A 24,061-nucleotide genomic window follows, 5' to 3' on the forward strand; every position below is an offset into this window, starting at 1 on the left:
TTTTGTTTTGTTTTCATTTGGTTTTACAAGACAGGATTTTGTTATGTAGTTTAGGCTGATCTTGAACTCACTATGTAGTCTAGACTGACCTGGAGCTCATAGTGATCCTCCTGTCTCAGCCTCCCAAGTCTTGGGATTACAGGCATGTGCCACCATGCCCATCTTCATTTAGTAAATTTTTGCTTGTTCTTCCTAAATATTATTATAATCCATTTTAGAACATCTAAAACATACACTGGACTGACATAAAAAATGCTGAAGATTTTAACACCTACATAAGTTGTTTTGTGATCATTTCTAATGTAACGCCCTACAAAATGAGTCCTATAGTATGAACCAAGGAGCACAGATTCCCCAAGAAGCTATACCATTAAGTTTCTATGATGGAAGAAGTTTGGGATACACACATACTATAACAGTTTAGAAATCTGCACTCTCCAAAGTATGCAAAGACTGAAAATCTAGTAGCAACAAAACCATGGCCTTCTTAACCTAGAATTTCTCAAAAAATTACTAAGCTGTGTAGAGAACATGTGTATTTCATTTTCTACACAATCTTGTTCCAGAGCTCCTTGAGTGAAGGGGCCAAGCCAAAACCACCAGGACCGTTCTGCTTTTCCAAATTTGTCATACGGAAATAAAATTTCAGCAAGGGGATGTAACTCACGACTCAGGGCACTTTTTAAAAAATTTGACAGATATTTGGAGATTCCTTAGCATTTCCCTAGAGCATGAGCTGTGAGCTAATGAGCATATTCATTATTTTGATTCATTCAGTATGAATCTTATGAATGTAGAAATGAACAGTCTCTACCTTCATGTGCGTATAGCCCCACATGAAATGTGCAACATATAGAAGAAAAATGCACTCTGTGCTATACGCTTCTCAATGAATGATGGGAAAGGGGGATAAAAGGTGAGGAAGCGATGGGAAATGGAAGAAAGAGTGGTTGGAAAAGGCTTGCGAGAAAAGGCAGCGTGGAGAGGATTCCTGGCCCAGCAGGCAGGGTGTGGAGGGAGCAGCCCCTCAAGGGCTGTGACCGGGAAGTGGGGGCCAAGGAGTAGCAAGGGGTGCTCAGCTCTTGAGACTTGAGGTGAAGTCAGAGGAGAAGGGAGGACAGGGAATAAGGTCAGAAGGCAGGTGGACATCAAAACACGCAAAGCCTGGGGATCCTTGTAAAAGATTTGGATTTTATTTTGAGTTTGGTGGGAAATGACTACAGTTGTGAAATATGGGAGCAAAATATTCTGTTTAGTTTGCAGTTTGACTGTCACATGGAGGCTAATGTTTCATAATAGCTGTTAATTTCGGTTTTACAGATTTTACAGATTGAAATGATTGGTAGCCCCGAACGCTAAGAACAGAAAAGTTGATTCTTTAAATTATATCAGCCCTGTGATAAGAGCCTAAACCTGTCAGGGTTGAAGTGAACTATATCCCATAAAATGTCATTTATGGTTTAAAAAGAAACAAAGATAGCGAATGCCTATTGTCACCTACGCATGCAATGACTTGAAAAAGGTAAATTGCTAGGAAGACAAAAATCAAGGTGATAGGGCAGCTTTCCTTTAAGGACAGCTTTCCTTTAAGGACCATTCCTTCCTTCAAAGGGGTGGCCCAGGAGGGCTTGATACCAGCCGGATGGTGAAAGGGCACCTCCACTCGCTAGCCCTGCACTGAGAAAGTGCACATCTCAAAAAGACACCTTTCTACGGAAAGGACAGAGCAGATGAGTGTGGCTCCTGACGGTGTGCTGCCAATGCATCCGATTCCTTCCTTGTAGGGATAGCACCGTGTGAGCGGTTGCTAGATTCTCTCACGAGTCCTGAAAGGCACTTGAGTGGAAGGCAGGCCAAAGGGGAGGTGGCCTGCCCGGTGAGCAGGTCAGATTCCGCTGGATGCGCAGTTCTCGTTTACATCTATCTAGCAGAGAAGGAGGGTTTTAAAATTTTATCCCGTGTTCTGCAAGAGCGTGGGGACAAGCGTTGCTTTTGGCTTTCACAGTTCTTTCAGTGATCATCTGATTGGTTTGATTTTAACCAAAAACTTGATTTTGAAGAAAAATGAAATAAGGGATCTTGTCTTACCAAAGTTATTAGCAACGCAGATATACATATACCCTTTAACGCAAAGAACAGTTTTAGAGAAAACAGTGAAGTAAATCTACAGTCAGTTTAGGATCATAAATTGAATTATAACCCAAAGCAGCAGATTCTCACTGAATAAACATTTTTTCTTGCAGCCTGACTACACAAAATGGGTTTGGGTTTGACTCTTCTTCTGGTGCTTATATTACCAGTTGGCAAAATAACCTTTGAAACTTAGATTCCCCCAAATGCAAATGGAGAAAATACAGCGTCTACTTCACTGTTATAATTTGGACAGTCATGGAAGGCATGGTGCGTGGAGTCTTATCAATGGTTGTTGCCGTGTTCACTGGCAGGATCAGGACAGGACAGGAGTTTGGAGTCTGCCAGCCAGGAAGTACACTTAGAGGGCTCCAGCCCCCTGGACCATTACTGTGGTCAGTTTGTCCACCTGCAGACTCAAATTCTTAATCTTCAAAAAAAATAAAACATTTTTATCATGACGTTTTGATTTCTAGCCTAAAAAAATTATAGACTACTAGAAGTTGTGCAAATTGAATGTGTTTACTCAGTAAACTTCTCTACTGCGTTTCTCCTTGTAACCTCCAAATATTGTATTACTAGAGCTAATATAATCCTTGCTTTTCTTTTTTGTTTCCTAATCTCACCTCTGCCCTACTGATTTGCTCCAAAAACAGCAATCAGGACCTACAGGGATGTCCAAACACTCCGTGGTTCTAAATGTTTACTATTGCTAACTTACATGATCACAAAGAGTACCCAATGGCTAGTAAAATTGTATATTAGTTTGTGAATACAAATTTACTATAGTGAATTTACTCCCCATTTTACTCTTATTCTTACTTGGTTCTTTTTTATCCAAAAAATATGGCCACATAGCAGCACAGTTCATAACACCTAAATCCTGGAAGCAGCCTACATATCCATCAACAGATGAATGGATAGAGAAAATGTGTTTACACACAGTGGAGTACTATTGTGCCATAAAGAAGGACAAAATTCAGCCATTTGTAGGAAGATGGATGCACCTTGAGACCATAAATTTAAATGAAATAAGTCAGACACGTGAGATTAAAGATGACATGTTTCTCTTATATGAGAATCTCCAAGTATATAGTGCAAAAGAAGAGATCAATAATAAGAAGTAAGGGGAGCAAAAGGACCAAGAGATGGAAGGAGAAGCGGGGAGGGGAAGGAGAGGGGATGAGAAAAGGAATTGCGATGTGCTGTGTATGAGGGCCAGCTCCACACAAAGAGCTTGAGCATTAGGTACTGCACACAAGTAAAGAAGAAAGGCCCCTGCCTTTCCAGAGATGGGCAGAGGGGAGGGAGGGAGGGCGAGGGGGTGAAAAGGAAGGCATTAAGACGTGTTAGGTACGGGTCCCAAGTCCCCACAGGAATGTGAATGTGCTAATAACATCAAAACATATGAGGCTATTATCTGAGGAAGACAAACTGTCATTAGCTTGGTTTCATTACTTCTTGAGCCTGACATTCCCCCCTCCTGAGGGCTAAACGGACATGTACCCAGGAATTGCTGCCCTTTCTGACATCATATTGAGAAGTCAGAGTATAGACAAGTTAGATATCCTAATTTCTCCATGTAACATTTTATAGTCTTTGCAAAAGGAGAACTTTAAGGAATTTGAGTTCTATCGATGTTAACGTGTTTTGAAAACATGTTCCGCGGAGCGCAAGGTCCTGAGTTTGATTCCAGGTACCAAAAACATGAAACAAAACAAAACACGTTCCGTGGAACTGCAGCAAAGGGAACAACAAAGTTGATCAAGCGAAAAGGTTTGAATAAAAGCAGTACAGTATGTGACTCCCTGTAACACGCCTTATCCTTCTCACCAATCCAGGAGGACCAACAGCAGCTCTGCTCGGCGGCAGAGACCCTGGAGGACGGGGTCATGACGCCCCAGCTGGCTGAGGTGATCAAACGACTGTGGCAGGACCCGGGGATCCAAGCCTGCTTCGAGAGAGCGTCTGAATACCAGCTCAACGACTCAGCGGCTTAGTAAGTGACTCGTTTCAAGGCAACTGCAGCTGACATACTGGTCATGAAGAGCTGAAATTCTGCCTAGGACACACATGTGGACATACATGAGGGGAGTAGGGGACATTGTAGATAAGTAAAAACGGACAAGATGACATAAGTCACATGCAGAAATTATCCAGTGTTTAAAATAACTGATTGTAAGACTATTTGCGCTACATGATTCCTATGTGGTGCGTATCTTCTCTTGATGAGAAAGAATTGAGTATTATGCACAGGACTCAACATTAACACAGACTGGCCCCATTTAGATGGAGGCTTGGAGCTACTTATTTCATCTATATTGATGTTACCGAAGTTATCTCTTAGAATAATTTCATTTGTGACACATGCTTTAGCTCACGGGTTGATGAGCAAGATACACAATTCTGGATGAAAATAATTATTAATTTCCAAAACAATTATGCGCTGTTGGGTTGTTTGAGAGTCTGGAGAACAATGACATAGCTCTCACGGCCAATATCCTCTAGTGTTTATTAGCCAAAAGGGATGGCTAATAAGGAGGTGTGATGCTACTTATAATTTCATTATCAACGTGACTTAAAGTTTTCTTTGAGCAAGTCATTCCTAACCTATCACATTAGTATATCCCTGTAAGCACACAGGAATGAAACTATAACCTATGTACTCATTTTATGTTTTTATCTTTGTATATGAAGGTATAAAAAATTTAAATATAATTCTTTGATAAGTCTGCAACAGAATATGCTAGAAGTACTTAATTAAGCAAATGAAATGAAAATAACAACAAAAAGTAACATAAAAGTGAATTACAGAAGAGACTGTTTGAGGACACAACAGCAAAGCTTGTGAGATACTTCGGATATTTAATCAGCAATGGGCAGAATGACTCTGGAAAGAAAACCAGTCGTCTTCATTCTAGGGGAAAAAGCTGTCTTCAGGGATTGCTCTGTCATTTATCCTCCTGGACCCTGAATTCCAGTGGGCACATTCCCTTCAGGGGACAGTGCTAGATGGGCACTATTTTGTGATTTCATACATTCATTAATAGCTCTCCTGAGTGTCTCAGTGTCTGCTGCATTTTAGTAGTAAAGGGACCTCACTGGGTAAGGTGCTAAAAATACGCCCTCCTCACTCATCACTGGTAAAAGATATCTCAGTGACTTAACCCTAATTAATGGGATAGTCCCATGTTAGCAAAGTCTCAGGACAGAGATAGGAAAAGACAGGTATGGATGAGCTATAATTAATTATCTAGCTTTGGGTGCATGACATTGATTAACCATTAGTTTTCCTTTATCATATTAGAAGAAATGAATTTGTAATTGGGTTGACCACCTTATTTATTTGTTAATAGGAAAAAGCTACTTGCGGCTTACATAGATAAAATTGGCAACTAAAGTGGCATTTCATTATACTTCTTTAAAGTTATTCATTTGTTTCCATAAAATAAGTTTTTCTACACAATTACAGAATTACATTAAAATATTTACCTGTATCTCAAGTTAAATACAATGAAACACCAAATTGCATTGATTTTAGGGGCTGGAGATTTAGCTCAGCAGCATAGCGCCTGCCTGGCAGGCACAAGGTCATGAGTTCAATTCCTGGTACCGGAAGAAAAAAAATGCAATTTGCATTGATTTTATACCATGATAGTTGTTGACCATCCAAAAATCTACATAACAATAAAATAACAGAAGAGCTGATTCCCACCTTCTGAGAGAGACTCAGAAATATTTTATAGATAAACCAAAAGATTAAAATATTAACTTTTCCTCTGCTTAAAAGTGTCCTTATGGACAAGTGATATAAAAGCTTGCTAAGGAAAGTTCTCGAGTGGGTCTTGCTTTCTCCCAAAAATTAAGAACAGATTTTTTTCCCTAAAACAAATACTGAACTACATTCATATTATAAACCTAATATAAAATTAGATTGACAGCATATAGCATGCATATTTCATATACATTATATGGGAAAGGTCTCCAGCATTTGTAGATAAGCATGTATGCATATATATATATATATATATATATATATATATGTATGTATGAAAGTGAAGTATTTGTTATTTAATCTGGAGAACTTTCAAGTTGAGGCTAACAAAAAATTGCATCTAATAAGAGTGAACGAAAGAAATATGGTGATTGATGACATAAAGAATCCTTCAGCCCCAGCAGAGGGAGAAGCTGCCAGGGTCTGGCGGGAGAAAGGGGTTAGGTAAGTTTGCAGGTTCAGTGGAGGGGGCTATTTACTGTGCCATTTAAATTCCATGTGCTTTAGGAATTAACGTGGACTTTTACCAGGCGAAATACTGGGTTTTTTTATAATTGATAAAAGGATCAATTATTTTTAAGTGAATTAAACCATATATATATTAATGGTCTATGGTCTAAATTGGGACTACAGTTTTGAACACCCAAATGTGACATTTGTTTATTAAAATAAGCATTTTGAATGCCTCTGCTTTGCCTAAAATCATTTGTACACACAAATAAAATTTCATCAAAATGTATGTCTACCAAAGCTTTCATTTACCTATCATTAAAATGGATCTCATTTCTATTTTGATAGGCAATTTTATTTATATTTTACTCAGGCATGAATTTACTGACCAATGATATACTTACAGTGTATGCAGACTTAAGTCAATGAAAAACTCACAGAGCTTTGCTTCCTCAAATAGAAAATAAATTTGAAAACTAGCAAACTGTAGCCAGTACTTTCTCTGGTACATTTAAATATTAATGTATCATTCTTTTTTAAAGAAAGAATCTTCATTAGAATAACACAATGGTGATTTTTTTTTACATTTTAATGTTTCTAAGATATGATTTATTTTATTTTATTTTATTTTTATTTATTATTTTGCCCTTAACCAAAATCCCTCTGGATGACTTCCCATTCTTAGCTTGTTTCAGGTTAAAAGTGAAAAGATCCTTGAAGAATAGATTACCATACTGCTCTTGAATTAATTTTTTAATGGTAAAATAGCTTTGTTTTTTTAAGACATTATTCTAGCTGTTAAGTTCCAATAGTCCCTCAATTTAAATTCTAAAAAAAGTCAACTTTTGAGCAACAACTACTATTCGGCTGACTTTTCAATTCTGTTTCAGTGGATCTTCACCAATCCTTTTTTTTTTTAAAATTATGGAAGCCTGGGTCATGTAATGGTGAAATTTGTCATAAAAAATTAAAATGCTACTGTTACTTATATTTATTTATTTTACAGAAATAGCCATAATGCTAGGCTACTAATGTTTTAGTGACAAAAGTCTAGAACCGTGGTGTTCAAAGAAAATTCAGCAATAAAACACGTGGTTTTCGGGTGATAGACATATTTGGTTTCAGGAACGGAGAAGCCAGTAGGAGTTTCCTTCCATCGATCTAACAGACCTTCATAGAGAACACAACTTCCTCGGCCGTATTCCTGCTCATCACCATCTTGGGTCCCACAGGGACACAGGTGTCAGTATTCAGCCCGATGAGATGAGGACCGGTGACCTGTCTTCCAGAAGGGCTAAGACCACCGCAGAGCTGGGTCGGGTGGATGCAGTGTTTGCAGCCTCTGACCCAGAAGCACTCTCTCAGGAGGGCTGTGCTGTCACAAGTTAGGTCCACTGTGCACCAACCAGAGAGACCGAGTCCTTTTCTCATTGAGCTGCCTGCATGTCAGCACGGTCCTGAGTCCTAAATTATGAGACTTCTGCAAAATTTACAACTTTCAGGTTTTGATTTTAAAGCCAATCCCCCTCTTAAAATACGAAATAGCTAAATTAAAATGACAGAATGCTGAGGATCATCCAGAGACCATCATGACGAGCATGACCAGATGGTCCATAGATATTTGCATGTATGCACCGGAAACGTGGGACCTACATTTTGGTTTCCATATGTATGTGTTCCAGGCCACATGGAGACATTTCCTGTCCTGCTGCTATGTACATGCTAGCACACATATCACATGCACCTCCCAACATTCTGGCTAAGGCGGCACGGGTCCCACTCCTTGGAAACAGGCCTCAGAGTTTGGGCCGAGCCTCACTTGTGCTCTGTCTATTGCAAAATCCCGGTTACCAAACTCTCCCCAGTCTGAGAGCTGTATGAATTGCACTGGTCTGGAGTTTACCTTTTTTTTTTTTCTTTTGCTCTTTTTGCAACAAGGTCTTGCTGTGCAGTTCAGGCTGGCCTTCAACTCACTTTGTAGCTCAGGCTGGCTTGAACTTGCAGCATCCTCCTGCCTCAGCCTCCCAAGGGCTGGGATTACGTGTGTGTCACCATACCTGGAGAGTTTATCTTTTTCAATAGACTCTAAACTAAAAGTTTGCTTGCACTGAATCCTGGTGTCTCCCAAGGCTCAGTTACGTATCTACATTCTTCTGTGTTTCTCAGCTACCTTAATGATATAGACAGAATAGCAGCTCCCGGGTATGTGCCAAATGAGCAGGACGTTCTGCATTCGCGAGTGAAGACGACCGGAATCATTGAGACTCAGTTCTCCTTCAAAGACTTGCACTTCAGGTAGGATCAGAAAGTTTTCCGCCTCTGTCCATCCCGGCAGGTGCAGCACACCTTGCCCTTGCTCGCTGGGCCTGGCTAGCGTCCAGCACCTCTGCTGCCCACATGGCGGCCCTCACCCTCTTCTCACCCTGAGCCCCTCCTTCCTGCCAGACTGACCCCTGTCCATCTTGTTTGTGTCTTGAGCAAGAGAGGGCTGGGTGTTGTTTTCCTCATATTTAAAACTGATGTTGAACTTTGGCTTTTTAAAAAAGGAAATATATTTAAATAACACGTCAGCAACTGATGCCAGGGACCCTATTTCCTCACCTTCTGGTTTCCTATCTGGTTGAACTATTTGTACTGAATCTGTTGGCCTAATTTTAAAAATTCAAATAGTTGAAAAGAGGATGATTTGAGTATGATGCTGCTATTTACCAGAATAACAAGGCATATTTTATAAGCACGTTTCGAGTATGACAATCAATCTTTATTTTTCTTGCTGTTGCATTCTCAAGGTCTTCCCCGAAATTTTGCTGCCAAATCACTCTGACTCTATGATGAAATGAAAACCCATAATGCAGTGTTAGAAAATATCACTTGGTCTTTAATCTCTGTCTATGGATTGTGGGCAAAGTGGAATATTAACCATTATTAATAAAGTCTACTGATATCCCTCAGGAACAAAAAAATCAATAACAGCACAATTAATAAAACCATTCATGGATCCAGTAATGGAAACATTTTTAAAGGGTAGAAAATCTAGGGAAAAAAAGCTGCCAGGAATTAATTATGGCCCTTTGCAAGGGGAGAGTAAGAGATTGGTAATTAGTACTATAAAATTTGCTTCAGTGGGATACAAGTTTGAAAAATTGTAAATGATGAAAACTAGTTATAATGTCTAATTAGTATGGATAGGATGTTTTCAATTGATCTGAAGGAAATCTCTTCAAAATTCACACTAAATTTCAGGCCCATGCATGGTTAATTTTCTGAAAGATAAGCCAAAGGTCCAAGGGACCACACGGATTAGATCAGCATCCTCTCTTGGTAGTGTATTAGAAGTCCTGAGCACAGCTGGGTGTGGTGGCACATGACTGTAACCCCAGGGCTGGGGAGGCTGAGACAGGAGGATGGCTATGAGTTCAAGGCCAGCTTGGACTGTAATGAGAGCCTGCCTTAGAAAAACAATAAATCAAAGAAAAAAAAGAAGGAGGAGGAGAAGTTGTGATGTGAGCAGGCCTGGTTCTGCCATTCCTCTTCGGCAGCTGCTTTCCTCTGACCTCTGGTCTTTGACCCACTTTCTGAAGTTTTCTTGTGGGAGCCAAGTGACCCTGGCAGTGCATTTTCCACTTTCCTCGTACTGCCTTTTCTGTCTTGTCATCGCTACCTCTCCAAATTCCTGACTGAGATTATGAGGAGAGCTGAGGGTGGCCGGAGGGCTGTCTGCCCAGAGCTCAGCCCACACTCCCTGCCTAGGAAGTAGCAGCAGAGTCTGCTGGTGAAGACTGATCAGGTGAAGGCTTGGCAGAGAGCTAGTGGATCAGAAACCAGTTCACACAGAATAACTAATGTCACCTACTGAGTTTCTAAAACCCACAACCGGGCTACTCCCCAAATGGACCAATGCAGACTTCTTGGAAATGTCTGTTTTCGTAAGTCACCTTGCTCCTCACCTCACTAAAGAGCCTAGGCAGGGGCGATCTCCTTCTCTTCATCATCTCCCGGTTCTCTCTGCCTCCCTTCCAGAACTCTGTCATTGTTGCTAGGAAACACTTAACAACAGGCTTCCAGGCAGTGCGCTGAGTCGGGGAGGGAGGGTCGGGCCAACGGGCTGCCCGTAGAGATATCTCGGTGTGCCAGGGTGGGTGTCAGCATGCAGTTGGAGAAGATGTGTGCAAAGGGCTCTCACCCATGCCAGAGAGCCAGCTCTGCGACTCACACACCATATTTTTGTTTTTCTTTCTGCTTCACCTTTCCTAAGCTCCAGGAAGCTGTGCTCCTAGCTCTTCCTTGGAGCTGATCACACTGGCCAGGGGGGAAAGTGCAGAGTCAGGTCTGCTGAATGAATCACAACTTTGCCTTGGACAAAACACCAGGTGTTAACACATATTATCTTAGCACTGATTTGTACTCATGGAACACAAACCACCCCATGACTATTTAAAACTGAATACGTAATTTACATTTTAGATTAGAAGGTTCTAGAATTTTAAATCACATCACGAAACATGAAAAATCTCTACCAAACTAGTATGTCAGCTTCATGTGTCATCTAATTTGATGGAAATTACTTACTGTTCTTACCAAACCAGTACTTCAAATGTCAGGCTGATAAAACACCTTACAGCTCTTGTCAAACCACAGTTCCAACATCAAACTATAAATTATTTTTATACAAAGAAAAAAAAGGAGGAGGACATCAGAGCTATATGACTTTTATTAACCAGTCATAAATGATGATAAATTATTTTTAGGGATGCTTAAAGTACTACATAAGTGGAAAATTCAATACAAGTGTGAGTCCTTCTGCTGCCCTATAGTTGTAGAATAATTCCCAAGAACTGAAAACTTATGAGACAGGTCTACCAGGGTTAGCAAATGCTTGTAGCGAAGGCACTTTGTCGCTGTGATTAAGAGGGCACTTTCTCTCCATGATTAAGAAGCAGAATTGAAAGCACTTTGAACTCTGTAGGACCTACAGGGAACAGGCCAGTAACTATTACAACACAGGACTTAAGGTTTTCTAAATTTAACATAATTGCTTTCAAGATGATTGAGCAGAAGTGTAGAGGGAAATAAATGAAAGATGAAACTGAATTATCTTCATGTGTTCACTTGTGTGGGCTCTGAGTAGCCTCAGCATAGGAAAGACTGGTGGTCCTCACAGCACTACCTGTCCGTTGAGGTTTGCTTTTCTCTATTATACTCTCATGTATGCCATGTATTTGTTTCAGATAAGATTAATATTACCAAAATAATATGTGATATGGTGTCTAATTTATTCTAGTGATAAATTTTGTTTCGGTGACTTCATGCATTCTGTTATATAATAATCAGAGAATCCTCCACCTTGCAATTCACATGACCCATGCACAGGGCCACCTGTGCAGTAGAAAGCAGGTGATCATGAAATAGTACTTACAGTTGTGAAGATTTGGAGACTCTGGCTCTCTTGTGGTGATGTTATCTTGACTCTTAAATCATGATTTAGAAAAGGGTTTAGAAAGACTTTCGTGAATGTTATTGGTGACTGTCAGAATCTACCCTTCTCTAGCTTCAGATCCAGGGCAAAGGGCAGATTTCATCAGGTATTGCAGTCTGGCCACATGGTGTTGGGATACATCCCCGGCCAAGCCCCTCTGGTCATCACTCAGGGAGCTGTGCCAAGTCTGATGAAGCCAAATAGTGCAAAATAAATTTCTACTGGGATCATGTCTTATTTTTTGGGCAGCCATATACGGAAAACGTTAGAAATGGTGACTTGTTTTAAAATGTCACATACTGAAAAAATGAGCATTTCAGGTAACACCTAACATTGAATATAAGGTCACTACACAAACATTATTGACTTTTAGCTATCCTAGAGCATATGGCAATTTTGCATGAATTAAAAAAAAAAAGATTATTTCACAGTATTCTAATATGAAGTGTGAATAATTGTTTGTGGTCCAGTACTTAACCAACTGTTTAACATAAACCCATAAAATTGAATAGCTTTGCAACTGCTTAAAATAGGACTATAAAAACTGCTTAGCCCCCTGGTTAATAAAAGTCATATAGCTCTGATGTCCTATGTTAGTGACTTATGCAACTTAACACATTGTCAGATCAGCTCTTACTTAAAAGTCTAGCCTGTTAATTTGGGCTGTATCATAATAATCTTTTAACTTTAAGAATCTCACACAACTTAAACAATGACCCAATAAGTAAATATATGCTATTCCTCTATCCAATAACTAAAGAAAACAAAAACTACAATACCCAAAATAAGAACTGTGAGTTCCAACCTTAAAGTTCTGGTTAACGTACTGAGTAACTAAGCATACTGAAACATATCCACTCTTCTGATTAATGTCCATTGTGGCTGATCCATAAGCATTCAGGTAAGCAAGTAGGTATGTTTTTATCTGGTTTTCATTTTATTTTTCCTAGATTAGCCATTACGGAATTTTATTTTCTACTTTTCTTTTTATATGCCAGGATATATGTATATACATATATATAAAAGCTCTTGAGAGAAGTCTCCCAATTACTTTAATAGGTTGTAACACTTTACATCTCAATAAAATAGATGTAGGCCAAGCATGATGACTCATGCCTGTAATATCAGCCCTCGAGAGGCTGAGGCAGGAGGAGCACTATTAGTTTGAGGTAAGCATGGGCTATCTAGTAGTTTAAGTCAGCCTGAACTACATAGGGAGACCCTGTCACAAGAAACCAAAACACCATTTAGATGAAAAACTAAGTAGAGAAGAGACATATCAGAAATCAATTACTACAATAACAGTAACAAAATCTGACTTTTCTTAGAGCTAATATGGTGCCTAGCAGAATCAAGATGGCTGCAGTCCACTTTACTAATGAGCACTTCATTTCCACAACTAATAGCGGGTGGCTGGCATTAGAGAAATATTCAATGTTCCTTCGACCCATGTCTCCTTTTCATCTGTACAGAAAACATATTATGTATCCAGTGAGTCATAGATGAGATTAAAACATCCCATCTAAAGTAAGCTTCCCACAGCCACACTATCAGTGTGAATAAAGACTGAAGGGGGGTTGGGCCGGGGAGATAGCTCAGCGGGACAAGCCCCTGCCTGGCAAGCGCAAGGTCCTGAATTTGAGTCCCAGTACCAAAAAAAAAAAAAAAAAAAGAAGACTGAGGGTCTTTGTGCTCTCTGCTTAGAGAAAAAGCTACCCTTACGGGAAGTCAGCTAATAGATGCTACTCACTCTGCCAAAGTAACACTGGGCCAAAGGTGGCACCGCCTGAGTCCCACTTCTAACGAACTGTGAGTTCAGAAACAAACCAAGCAGCTTCCCAGGCCTCGGTTCCTTCTCTTCTAAAATGGGTGTAGTACTATTTTCCCTTCTACCCCGAAGAACTGTTCTAAGGAGCAAAGGAAAAGAAAACTCTGGATGTGAATTTACTTCTCAGGAACACACACAATTACGATATGACTAAGTTACCGTGCTCTGTACTGTTACACAGCACGGCTGTTTATAGTTCCCAGAAGGAGAAGAGAGCTACTTCCTATCCCTGGCATTAGGGGAGTCCTTGTGGACTACAAAGAAGAAAACCCATCGGGGAAGGCAGGGACAGCTGTGAAGGCTGAGCTGGTGCACATGTTGGTTCCATCTCAGAGCTTATGCGGATATTTCAGTTCAGGAAACCCCACCTGAGATGCTTATGCTGCAGAAAATCAATATGAAGAGAGTTATGAAATTCCTCTTTATTACCCTCAGGAACTTATGTCTTCTGTAGATTCCATGCGTTTGAATTCCTGTATCTTGATGATTCTTTCATTGTTTTAATTTAGTAGGGGCGCCCTGCTAAACACAAAACAGCATACAACTATTCACACAGAGAATAAAGTATTATTTTCTCTGGGGTGACATACTTGGTCATCAGGCAAGACATTAGAGCAGTTATTCAAAATCACCTTAAATAAGGATTTTTCAAGTATTGGAATATGATGTGATTGAAAATATAAATGTGATTAAAGAACAAAATATCCATCAGAACAGAGAGAAAGACACAGTTGGGTATAAAAGCCAAGAAAAGGGGCTCAGAGGCAACTGATAACAGGATGAATGCACGTTCTGCCTAGCTGAGAAGATGTCACCGAGGTGTTCTGGGCTCTGCCTCCTACAGTGAGGCCTTTTCTATTATGGAACCTGGACGTGAGGCTCTGCTAGCACAAATACCCCGTCCCTTCCAGCACCTTCATCCTTGCCCCATGATTACACGTCATATAGCCACAGTATTGTATTTCTTTGTCAAAAATAAAAGGGTCCATAAAATATTAGTCATCATGTGGAGAACAGGTACACCTGTAATCCAGAAGGTCCACACTATCTTCATTAAGAGAATGTCCAAAGCCTTTCAGAAATGTGGAGTTTGAACTTTACCCGTGACCTACTGGGCCATAGATAAAAGACTCCTGTCTAACCTTTGGAAAGAAGGACAAGCTCTACAGAAAAGATAATTCCAGCCCATTAGTGAGGGTTTGTGACCTGATTATAGGCACTGGCCCTCCTTAGAACCTCAGGTCTAAGTAAACAGATTTCTATCTCAGGAGTTAACAATTTACACAGCACCTCTGTCCTATCCACGGAGCCGGCTGTGGGGCCTGCAACACAGCAGCCTCAGCAAGAGCTAATTAAATTAATAAGCCTTGAACAAATTGCTGGAGGGCCCATCTACCACAAGAAATGTAATTATATCTATATGATAAACTCACAGTGAGATCCGAACGATCTGCTTGGTGTAAAAATCTTACTGCCCAATTGGCAAATAGTAAACCCTTACATATGTTAAAATAAATCCGTCACAATTGGTGATATAATAATTTAAGAAGAATAAGAAACATGATCTGAATTGTTTCCATTTCTCCCACATTTTCTGCTTGATGGTAATTTCAATAAAGGCACAGTTGAAAGTGTATTTTGAAAAGTGTCAAAAGAAAGAAACATAAGGTTGTTTTCTTATGTTAACAGAATATTTTGCTAAAAAGTTAGAAGTCTGATGAGAATGCATGCCTCTGATCTTGCTTCCTTAAGGATGCTGACTGCTAAAAACTGTATTGGTTTGTTTTCACATAATATAATCTTAAAGACAAACTTATGTTCCTTTTCTTCATTTATTTTACAAGGTTGAGACTGCAGAGGGTTTAGTTAGTGTTCTTTATTGGCAGTGAATGTGATTTTCCAAACTATATAACTATCAAAATATTAGCCATTATTGTTAATATCATGAGCAGTTTTTCTTTTAATCTAATACTAGATGAAGCAATTGTGCATTGTTACTGCAGAATCAAACTTCTATAGACCAGGAGATCCCTGAAATAAAAAGATTTGTGGAGCTATAACAAATTCTAGCCGGGAAGAAAGAACCAGAGCTGGACAAATTCCCCAAGCCACCAGCATGGCAAGGCAGCATCTGCAAAGACACTTACTGAACGTACGAAGCCCCATTATCTTATCCTGAAAACTTAGGGAAAAGAAAGCATTAGTCACTTACATTGAACGTACATGGACTAGAGGGAGGAGGAACGGACCACGAGAAGTAGGGCAAGTTTGAGGGTAGGAGCAGGACATTTAAGCAAGATTACTTGTGTTCCTCTAATTGGTTGGAGTGTAGGCAAAATGCAGTTACACTGATGGTCGTTCTCCTGGGGTCCCAGTCAAGGATTTCACCAGGGGCTTAGGGAATGGGGCAGGTTTTGCTTGTTACCATTTGGTTGGTTTGGTCCAAAGCTGTTGGCAGAATTGATTCCCAATCAGTATTCTCTCTTGCTTGTAAGTAAATTTAGGACATGTCATTTTTCTGTCTTATCAGTGAATATATATATATGAAATTTCAGTTCTGCGTACTTGTTCTGTACTTGGTCGTACTGCGAATGTGAAGTTCAGTGTACTGTACTCTTGATTATCTTTACTGTCATGGCACTGGGTGATACTCATCAGCTCCAGCATAGTTATCACCCTTGAAATCTGCAGAGTTGGGATGCTTTCTGATATTAAACGTCCTCACCTTTGCACTACCGCACTATCCCTGTAGCTTATTATTTGCTCCTCGTCTTTGCCTTAGTAACTCTATCTCCTGGACTCAGTTTAAAGCAATTTAAGACAATAGCGAACAAGGGCTGGGGATTTAGTTCAATGGCAAAGCGCCTGCCTGGCAAGTGCAAGGTCATGAGTTCGATTCCTGGTACCGGAAGAAAAACAAAACAAAACAAGACAACAGTGAACAATGTCAGTTCCTTTCCTAAATCCTGCCCACCCACCCCCCCGCTACCGCTGCTATTTACAATGTAAGTTTCTTTCGGAGTAGGCACCGCACTGTTGATCTGTGCTGTCAGTCACCTCACACCTACTGCTGTCTCAGCTCCTTGCCATGCCACCCCTCTCCTGCCTTAGCCTGAAACTCTCTGCCCCAACATTTGCTAAGTTCAGTTCCTCATCTGATTGGGGTTTTACACGCCTGTCATCCTGCACTGTTTCTGATGACTCTGTTACACGTTATACCCCTTCCCACCCTCTCTATTCCACAAGGGTGTTTCAAGTCTGTCTCCCCCACACACATAAACCACCACCAGTACAACCAGACTGGAAGCATCCTAAGGTGAAGTCCTTGATGCCTGGCAATCAGTCAGCGTTCAATAAACATTTACTGAATGAGTGAGTTGAAGATGCCTGTGAAGTCATGTAACTCCATGGTTTCACCACAACTGTCACGTTTCTATTATCCCGAACATGCTGTGCTCTCTTGTGCCAGGATGTCATCCATCCATGCTTTGTATAAAAGTTATCCTTGCCTTGCCATTAACCTGAAAGCTATTCACTTATTCACAAATGTTCACACATCTCTGTTGTGTCAGGCAAGGTGCGGGGCACTGAAGATAAGGTAGTTTCTAGGACAGAGCCGCTGCCTTCAGGAGCCGGTACTCTGTCAGGGAGGCGAATAGACTTGCACACGTAAAGGGCTTTTCAAAACAGCTCTTTGTAAACGTTGATGCTTACCATACAGGAAAGCAAGTGAGGGCACAGAGAGAACTGGGGAACAAGGAGCAGTGCAATTTGCAGGGACTCGGGAGGGAGAGTGAAGACGCTGGCGCTAAGATCTGAACGCGCAGGAAGAAGCAATCCTGAGAGGAAGAAAGCAGACCTGTGGCACAGGAAACGGAGATGGCTTTGCAGAAGTCCTGGGGCAGCAACACTTCTGTTTAGATGGGAGGAGCCCACAGGACAGCCTCCCAGAGCCAGGGCTGAAGAGAGAGAGCAGCACACGAAGGCCAGGACAGATTGGCAAGCCCAGAAACCTGCAGCTCCTGAGCATCACAGCTGGTGTTTTGTCCAAGGGAAACAGAACCCACTGAAGGGCTGCAAGCACTCAATTGGTTATTGAGACTTTCTTCAGTTCACTACAGCACTAAATTAAGTCCGTTACAACAAAATGCTGAGTTCTATGGGAATGTTTTGGAGCTGTGAGAGTAGAAACAGGGAAGCCAATTGACGCTATGTGGTGGTCCTGCTCAGAAAGGCTGAGCTGGAGAAGGAGAGTTGGAGCAAAGAAGCAGCTGCAGTAGAGATGGTGCTGTGGGTGCTTAGATCTTGGAGGTGAGGGTGTTCGAAGATCTGCTCCATAGTTTGCTTTGTGCTCTGTCCATGATACTGCCTTCAGCTGAAACACAGAAGTATAGGGAAGGGCAGGCTTTCAGCCTGGAGTAAGTCTCATGACCCCTAGACTGGCATAAACCTTTCCACATTCTGATGTTTCATCTTGTACATTATAATGTTTATTACACAACAGTGCAATAACCTGCTTGCTTTTCTGTCTGCCAGGCAACAATCTCTTTGAAGATAGACCCTATCTTTTCATGCTTACATAAGCAGATACAGAACACCATCTACATAGGAGACAAACAATCATTGTTTGAATAAATAAGTGAATGTAGGAAGAGCTAAGAGAACAGGCAGGGGTCACAGTTCTCCTATCATATCCCAACAGTAGAGGTTTCCAACAGTCAAGTGTCACTTCATTCTAGAGAAGATGCGTACATTCTGATCAGAAACTTCCAAGGCTAGTACACTTTGTACTAAAACCCTAACCTGCTTTAAATTGTCAAGTTGCTCAAAGCCAGTGTGGCAAGTATTTTATTCTATTCTGCATCAAGATCTTTAGAAAAAGATCAAATTTCTACTTTTCTTAGTCCTTGAGTTGCAAGTTGATACGATATTTTATTATCAATAAAAAGCTAGAGAATACCTTCTGAAGACATAGGAGCACCCTTGTATGACTTTTGATGTTAACCTTTATGCAAATTTTGGATGATCTTTTCAAGATTCATTTTTCATTTGATTTTTTAAAGGATGTTTGATGTGGGTGGACAGAGGTCAGAGAGGAAGAAATGGATTCACTGCTTCGAAGGAGTCACGTGTATTATATTCTGCGCTGCACTCAGTGCCTATGACATGGTCCTAGTAGAAGACGAAGAAGTGGTAAGTCCAACAGTAACACCAGACCAAGGTAAAAACCAAACATGTGTGCTGTCCAAGAGCTCTACCGCTTTCACCAACGCAGTGAAGGCCTTCCAAAGATGGGTGGGCTTTCCAGTGCTTGTTTATGACGTCCAGGTCTGATGTTGCGTGAATACTCGTTCTAAACGCTCTCGTCTTTTCTACCTACCAGAACAGAATGCACGAAAGTCTTCACCTGTTCAACAGCATCTGTAACCACAAGTACTTTGCATCCACTTCCATTGTCCTCTTTCTCAACAAAAAAGATCTCTTTCAAGAAAAAGTGAACAAGGTGCATCTCAGCATCTGCTTTCCAGAATACACTGGTGAGAGTCTTTCGATTCTGTAATAATAAATTGTTATCAAAACATACAGCTTCGTATCTGCATCTGACCTTACTATTTGTAGGAATGCGAATCCCCAGGGAACAGATGAAATCGCTTACAGAGTTGAGAGTTGCTCCTCTAAATAAGGCATCAAGCGACATTACAAACTATATGACCTCTGACATGGTCATAGGGATGCAACTTTTATTTCAGATAGGCACTTTTAATGTACAGCCCAGTGAAAATTTATAATGCTGTGTTACATCTCAGGGTCTTTTCAGTGTCTGAAGGGCTGCAGAAGGACAGCATGAATGAGTCCAGGAGCGGCACTGCTGTCACTGCTTTGTCTCCTTTCCCTGGGGCCCAGAATCTTAGTGCCAGTTCTGTTAGGCAGTGAGAATAGGTCAAGTTCCGTAGACGTGCTGGTTTTCCTTCAGTGACAAAGGTTTGTTCATACATAATTGGATGCTCTGCTGTTAAAGAAATGATATAAGATGAAGATATGCATGATTTCAGCAAAACTGTATCTCCAACCTCACCTTTTATCTGTAGGGATAGCCCAGAGGTACAAGGAACATGACATATTATCAAAAATAGATATTTATGCTGGTTAATCTACAACTAGTGCTTGTGTCATTATGTAATTATAGATTTATTTATATGTTCACACATTTATCATGTGGTTCAGTACAAGCATGATTCTAAATTTGATTTTATAAACTAAGTATAGACATAAGTAACATATATAAACAAATCTATATCTATTTAAAAGTAGAGTTTCTTAGAGAAGCTTTCGGTTTGGGAAGAAATGAACTTTCAGAACAGGAAGTACAGGGAATTCCCATTCTTCTGCTCCCGTCCTTCCTCGCCGCCTCCTCTGTCATGAACATCTTGCACTAGCGGGCTGTGATTGATGAGTTGACATCAGTGCATTATCAACTCCAGTCCAAAGTTAATCAAGGTTCGCCCTCTGTGTTGCGCATTCTGTGTGTTCTGCCAGGTATAGACCATATATCCGCCTAGGTTGATCAGTTTTCTGTCATTATACCAGATATTGGAGACACCGCAATTTGTAAAGAGAAAGGGGTTTTGCTCAAGGTTTGAGGACTTTCAGTCATGGTCGTTGGCCTTGCTGCTCTTGGGCTGGTGGCAAGGAACCCATCATGGAGAGAGAGGGTGGTGGTGGAGACGGTTCACCCCACGGCAGCGGAAGTAAAGGAGAAACCAGGAGGAAGCAGGTCCCGCAGTCCTCTCTGGGGACGTCCTCGATGCCCAGAAGACCTCTTAGAATTTCCTCCCACGGGCACCAAGCTGGGTGCTGAATCTTTAGCACACGGGCCTTCGGGGAGGTTTCAGATCCAAGCGAGAGCAGCGTGAGAGTGCTGACAGGCAGGCAGCTGCCCTGGACCCCGTGCATTTATGCTTTCTCCTCGCTTCACGTCCCTGGTGACCCCTGGTCTTTCCATTGTACAGCTCGGCTACAATCCGCAGCCACGTGGCTGCCATCCCTAGCACACATGTAGCCTTTTCTGACCGGCTTTTTTTCTCTTCCACTTAAGTTTCCTATGTTCTTTTTCTTGTCTTTTCTTTTTTGGTGAATGGGTAGCTCATTTCTTTTTATCTCTGAATATTACATGCCATAAACCAACTACAGTTTGGCTATCTTTTCACCTACTGAGAGACATCTTGGTTACTTCCGCTTTTTGGCAATGATACTTAAAAGCTGCTGTAAACATCCATGTGCAGGCTTTCGTGTGGACATAGTTTCCAGGCAAATACCTGGTAGCATGGTCTCTGGACTGCACGGTAAGACCGTGGTTTACTGAGAGGGAGCTGCAAAGCTGCCTTCCAGAATGACAGCTCCATGCCGCCACCCCAAGAGCAATAAATGAGAGTTCCTATGATTCCACACTCTGGGATGTCAGACTTCTCCAGTGTTTTGGACTTTAGCCATGTTATGCTTTTGCTTTTACATGTTAATATTTCTTCAGGGCTGGGGATTGAAAGCAGGCTGTGTTCATGCTAGGCACATGCTCTACCATGGAACCGCATCTTCAGCCAGTCCTGTTTTGGGGTTTTGAAGACTGTTCCTCATAGGACTTTACTCCTAGTAGCAGTAAAATGAGGGCAAAGAACCTTACCTCCTCGGATAATCTCTGCGCTTGTTTCTATGTCAAGGTCTCATGAAGCATATTCTCTTATAAAGCCAGTCATTAGGTCACTTTTAGCTGCCCTATATTTGCTAGCCTACCTGTTTATTTCTTCTTTTTCTCAGCTGGACTCCTGTACGTTCTGCCACTGAGCTTTCTCAGGCACACTTATCATCAGGTTACGGCTCTACTGAATCCTCAGTCAGGAACCTCGCTGCCTGCCCACTCGGCTCCTCTGTTCGGTCGATATCACGGCCGATTATCTGCCCAATTTCATCTCTTCTACTTGATTCCTACAGTTCCTCTGCAGTAGTCATTCGTTTCCACCTGGCCGGCCCCTCCCATCCCAGTGAGATCCAGTCTCCCTTGCTGGTTTTGGCTGTCGGTTATACTTTTTGCCCTCTTTCTTCTAAATTGTATCTCCGCGTCCAGCTTAAACACTGCCTCCTCCCGCCATCTCACCGTTCAGTGTGTCCATTCTTCCTCTTTCTGTTGTATTATCTACATGCACACCCACAGGGACACAGACAAACAAGACCTGATGTGCGTGTGGACGTGTCTTACTCCCTTGATGTGTAAATCCGCGGTATATCTCCGTATTAGGAGCTGTCTGACACAGAGGAGAATTTTAGCCCCCAAGCCCCAGAGGAGTGTGCATGACTTCCCACATAAGTCCCTGACAACTGACCCCTGCCCCTTGACTCTGCAATAGTTGGTATTTTAAATCACAGTATGCAAAGTAAAATCCCCAAACTTACTAATAATGTTTATAGTTCCACTGTTTTGTAGCATGCAGTTAACGTTTGCTCCTTTAAAACTTTGTTGACAAGGCCCAAACACCTTTGAAGATGCAAGCAGCTACATCAAGAACCAGTTTCTGGACCTGAATTTGAAGAAAGAAGACAAGGAGATTTATTGCCACATGACCTGCGCAACGGACACCCAAAACGTCAAGTTTGTGTTTGACGCAGTTACAGATATAATCATCAAAGAGAACCTGAAAGATTGTGGGCTTTTTTAATTAACCCTTTCCTCTTCCGCTCATATGATCTTTACAAGATAGGAAAGAAGGGTGCTGTAGGATTAGTTTGAATAGATACTAACTTATCTAGAAGCATAACCTGCATTCCAAAGAAAGTCCCCCCCTAAACAATGTTGATGTTATTGTCAGTCCTAGCCAGATAAGCTTCAATTTCTCCATCATGTGGAGCACACTGTCCCTGGTGTCATCAGTGCTAAACACATATATAGGTAACTGTAACAGCAGATGTCAGTGACACCAAATTTTCTTGGCAGTAAACATCTGCAAGTGGGTTATTTTTCATCATAGATTAATGAAAACGCAGAGTATTCCATGTTATTTCCATGAACCAGATTTTAACATTCGATTTTACAGACAATGCAACCAGGCCTGCACTGTACAGGCTGTTCATGTGATCTGAGCGTTGTATTGGTCAACTTAGCTGTTACAAATGGAATATTCACTACACAAATTCCTGCTGAAGGGCAGGCCATGTCCAACATCTGTTAAACTCTGTCCTTAAAAACCTGAAAGACAGACTTCCCCTTAGAGGTAAAAATTTAATGCTGTACATCTTTCCACTGCTTGGTAGAAGACAGGAGGAAGGGTAGAGCGAGGTACGCAATGTCAGGCTCAGGCGACCTGGACCACAGCCTTCAGGGGAGAAGTCGCTCCCCACTTCTTATTCCACAGTGGCGTGAAACATTATTAAGTAGGAATAAGCAAATCAGACATATTTAGAAGATAAATTCAGCTTCTGTATTTGTACTTCATGGTACTTCTAGATATTATAATTTATTCTAGTAGTCAGGCCTACTTTTGCAAAGCTAAATTGTTACTTTATAAACTAACTCATGTTATTTATGGAGATAAAGAAATGATTTGTGTGTGTTTATGTGTGTGCATGCGCAGTGTTTTGTTTTGGTTTTTTTTGTCTCTTTTTTTACAAAGTGTCAACAATTTCCCAAATACACCCTTAAGGCATGGCTGGATATCGTCTTTCCTTCCACCCTCATGATGTGTAATATATAAGTCAGACTACTAGATCAGTGCACACTAGTTGTAATGATTCTTAAGAGAAACTTAATTAGATCTTTTACAAGCTAGGTGAGACGCAGGGAGCCTAAGAAGCAGTTTGCCAATCTCCCGTTCTGGGGATTTTGGCAGCGCTGCCCCTGGGCAGAGCTACTCCCTTGTGTGTAACACATTTCCTTCCTGAGCAGGTAAGAGCGATCAACGCTCAATAATTTTGACTGTAATGCCTGTGGCTCTTTCCCCAAAATTACAAAAAAAGTTTAAAAAATGCAATAAAATGAAGAATAAATTATATTTAAAATTTAATTTTAAATTTTTATGCAGAACATCCATTATTAAAAAGCCGAAGACACCCAGTACAGAAAAGCATTAGGAATCATTGAGCCCAAGCATCCAGTGAAGTCAGATTGCTCAGCAGCAGTCTCTCTAGGGTAACAAGCCAACATTTTGCTAGGGGACATTCAACGCTATGAGATTTTAAATTAAGATTATGCGTACTATGATCTCCTCCACGGATTTTTTTTTTTTTTGTCTTTTTTTGTTTTTTTTTGTTTCGCTATGCACGCTGGCCTTGAGCTCAAATTGTAGCCCAGGCTGGTCTTGAACTCACAAGGATCCTTCTGCCTCAGCCTCCGGAGTGCTGGGATTGCAGGCGTGCG

The 24,061-nt window shown here is 41.1% G+C and overlaps 1 protein-coding gene across 2 annotated transcripts in view; it reads left to right on the forward strand.

Moving 5' to 3' along the window:
* The window catches only part of Gnat3 (guanine nucleotide binding protein, alpha transducing 3), a 65,827-nt gene extending 41,891 nt beyond the window's left edge, over positions 1 to 23,936 (forward strand). For both annotated transcript variants that reach the window (XM_013510593.1, XM_005377202.2), the window contains exons 4-8: positions 3,972 to 4,129; positions 8,522 to 8,650; positions 18,723 to 18,852; positions 19,043 to 19,196; positions 22,177 to 23,936. In XM_013510593.1, the coding sequence (XP_013366047.1) occupies positions 3,972 to 4,129; positions 8,522 to 8,650; positions 18,723 to 18,852; positions 19,043 to 19,196; positions 22,177 to 22,367 (762 nt within the window). In that variant the 3' untranslated portion in view covers positions 22,368 to 23,936. The remainder of the gene's footprint in view (positions 1 to 3,971; positions 4,130 to 8,521; positions 8,651 to 18,722; positions 18,853 to 19,042; positions 19,197 to 22,176) is intronic.
* The last annotated feature ends 125 nt before the right edge of the window (positions 23,937 to 24,061 follow it).

This window comes from Chinchilla lanigera, unplaced genomic scaffold, assembly GCF_000276665.1.
Source record: "Chinchilla lanigera isolate Chin_1 unplaced genomic scaffold, ChiLan1.0 scaffold00009, whole genome shotgun sequence".
Classification (NCBI taxonomy): Eukaryota; Metazoa; Chordata; class Mammalia; order Rodentia; family Chinchillidae; genus Chinchilla; species Chinchilla lanigera.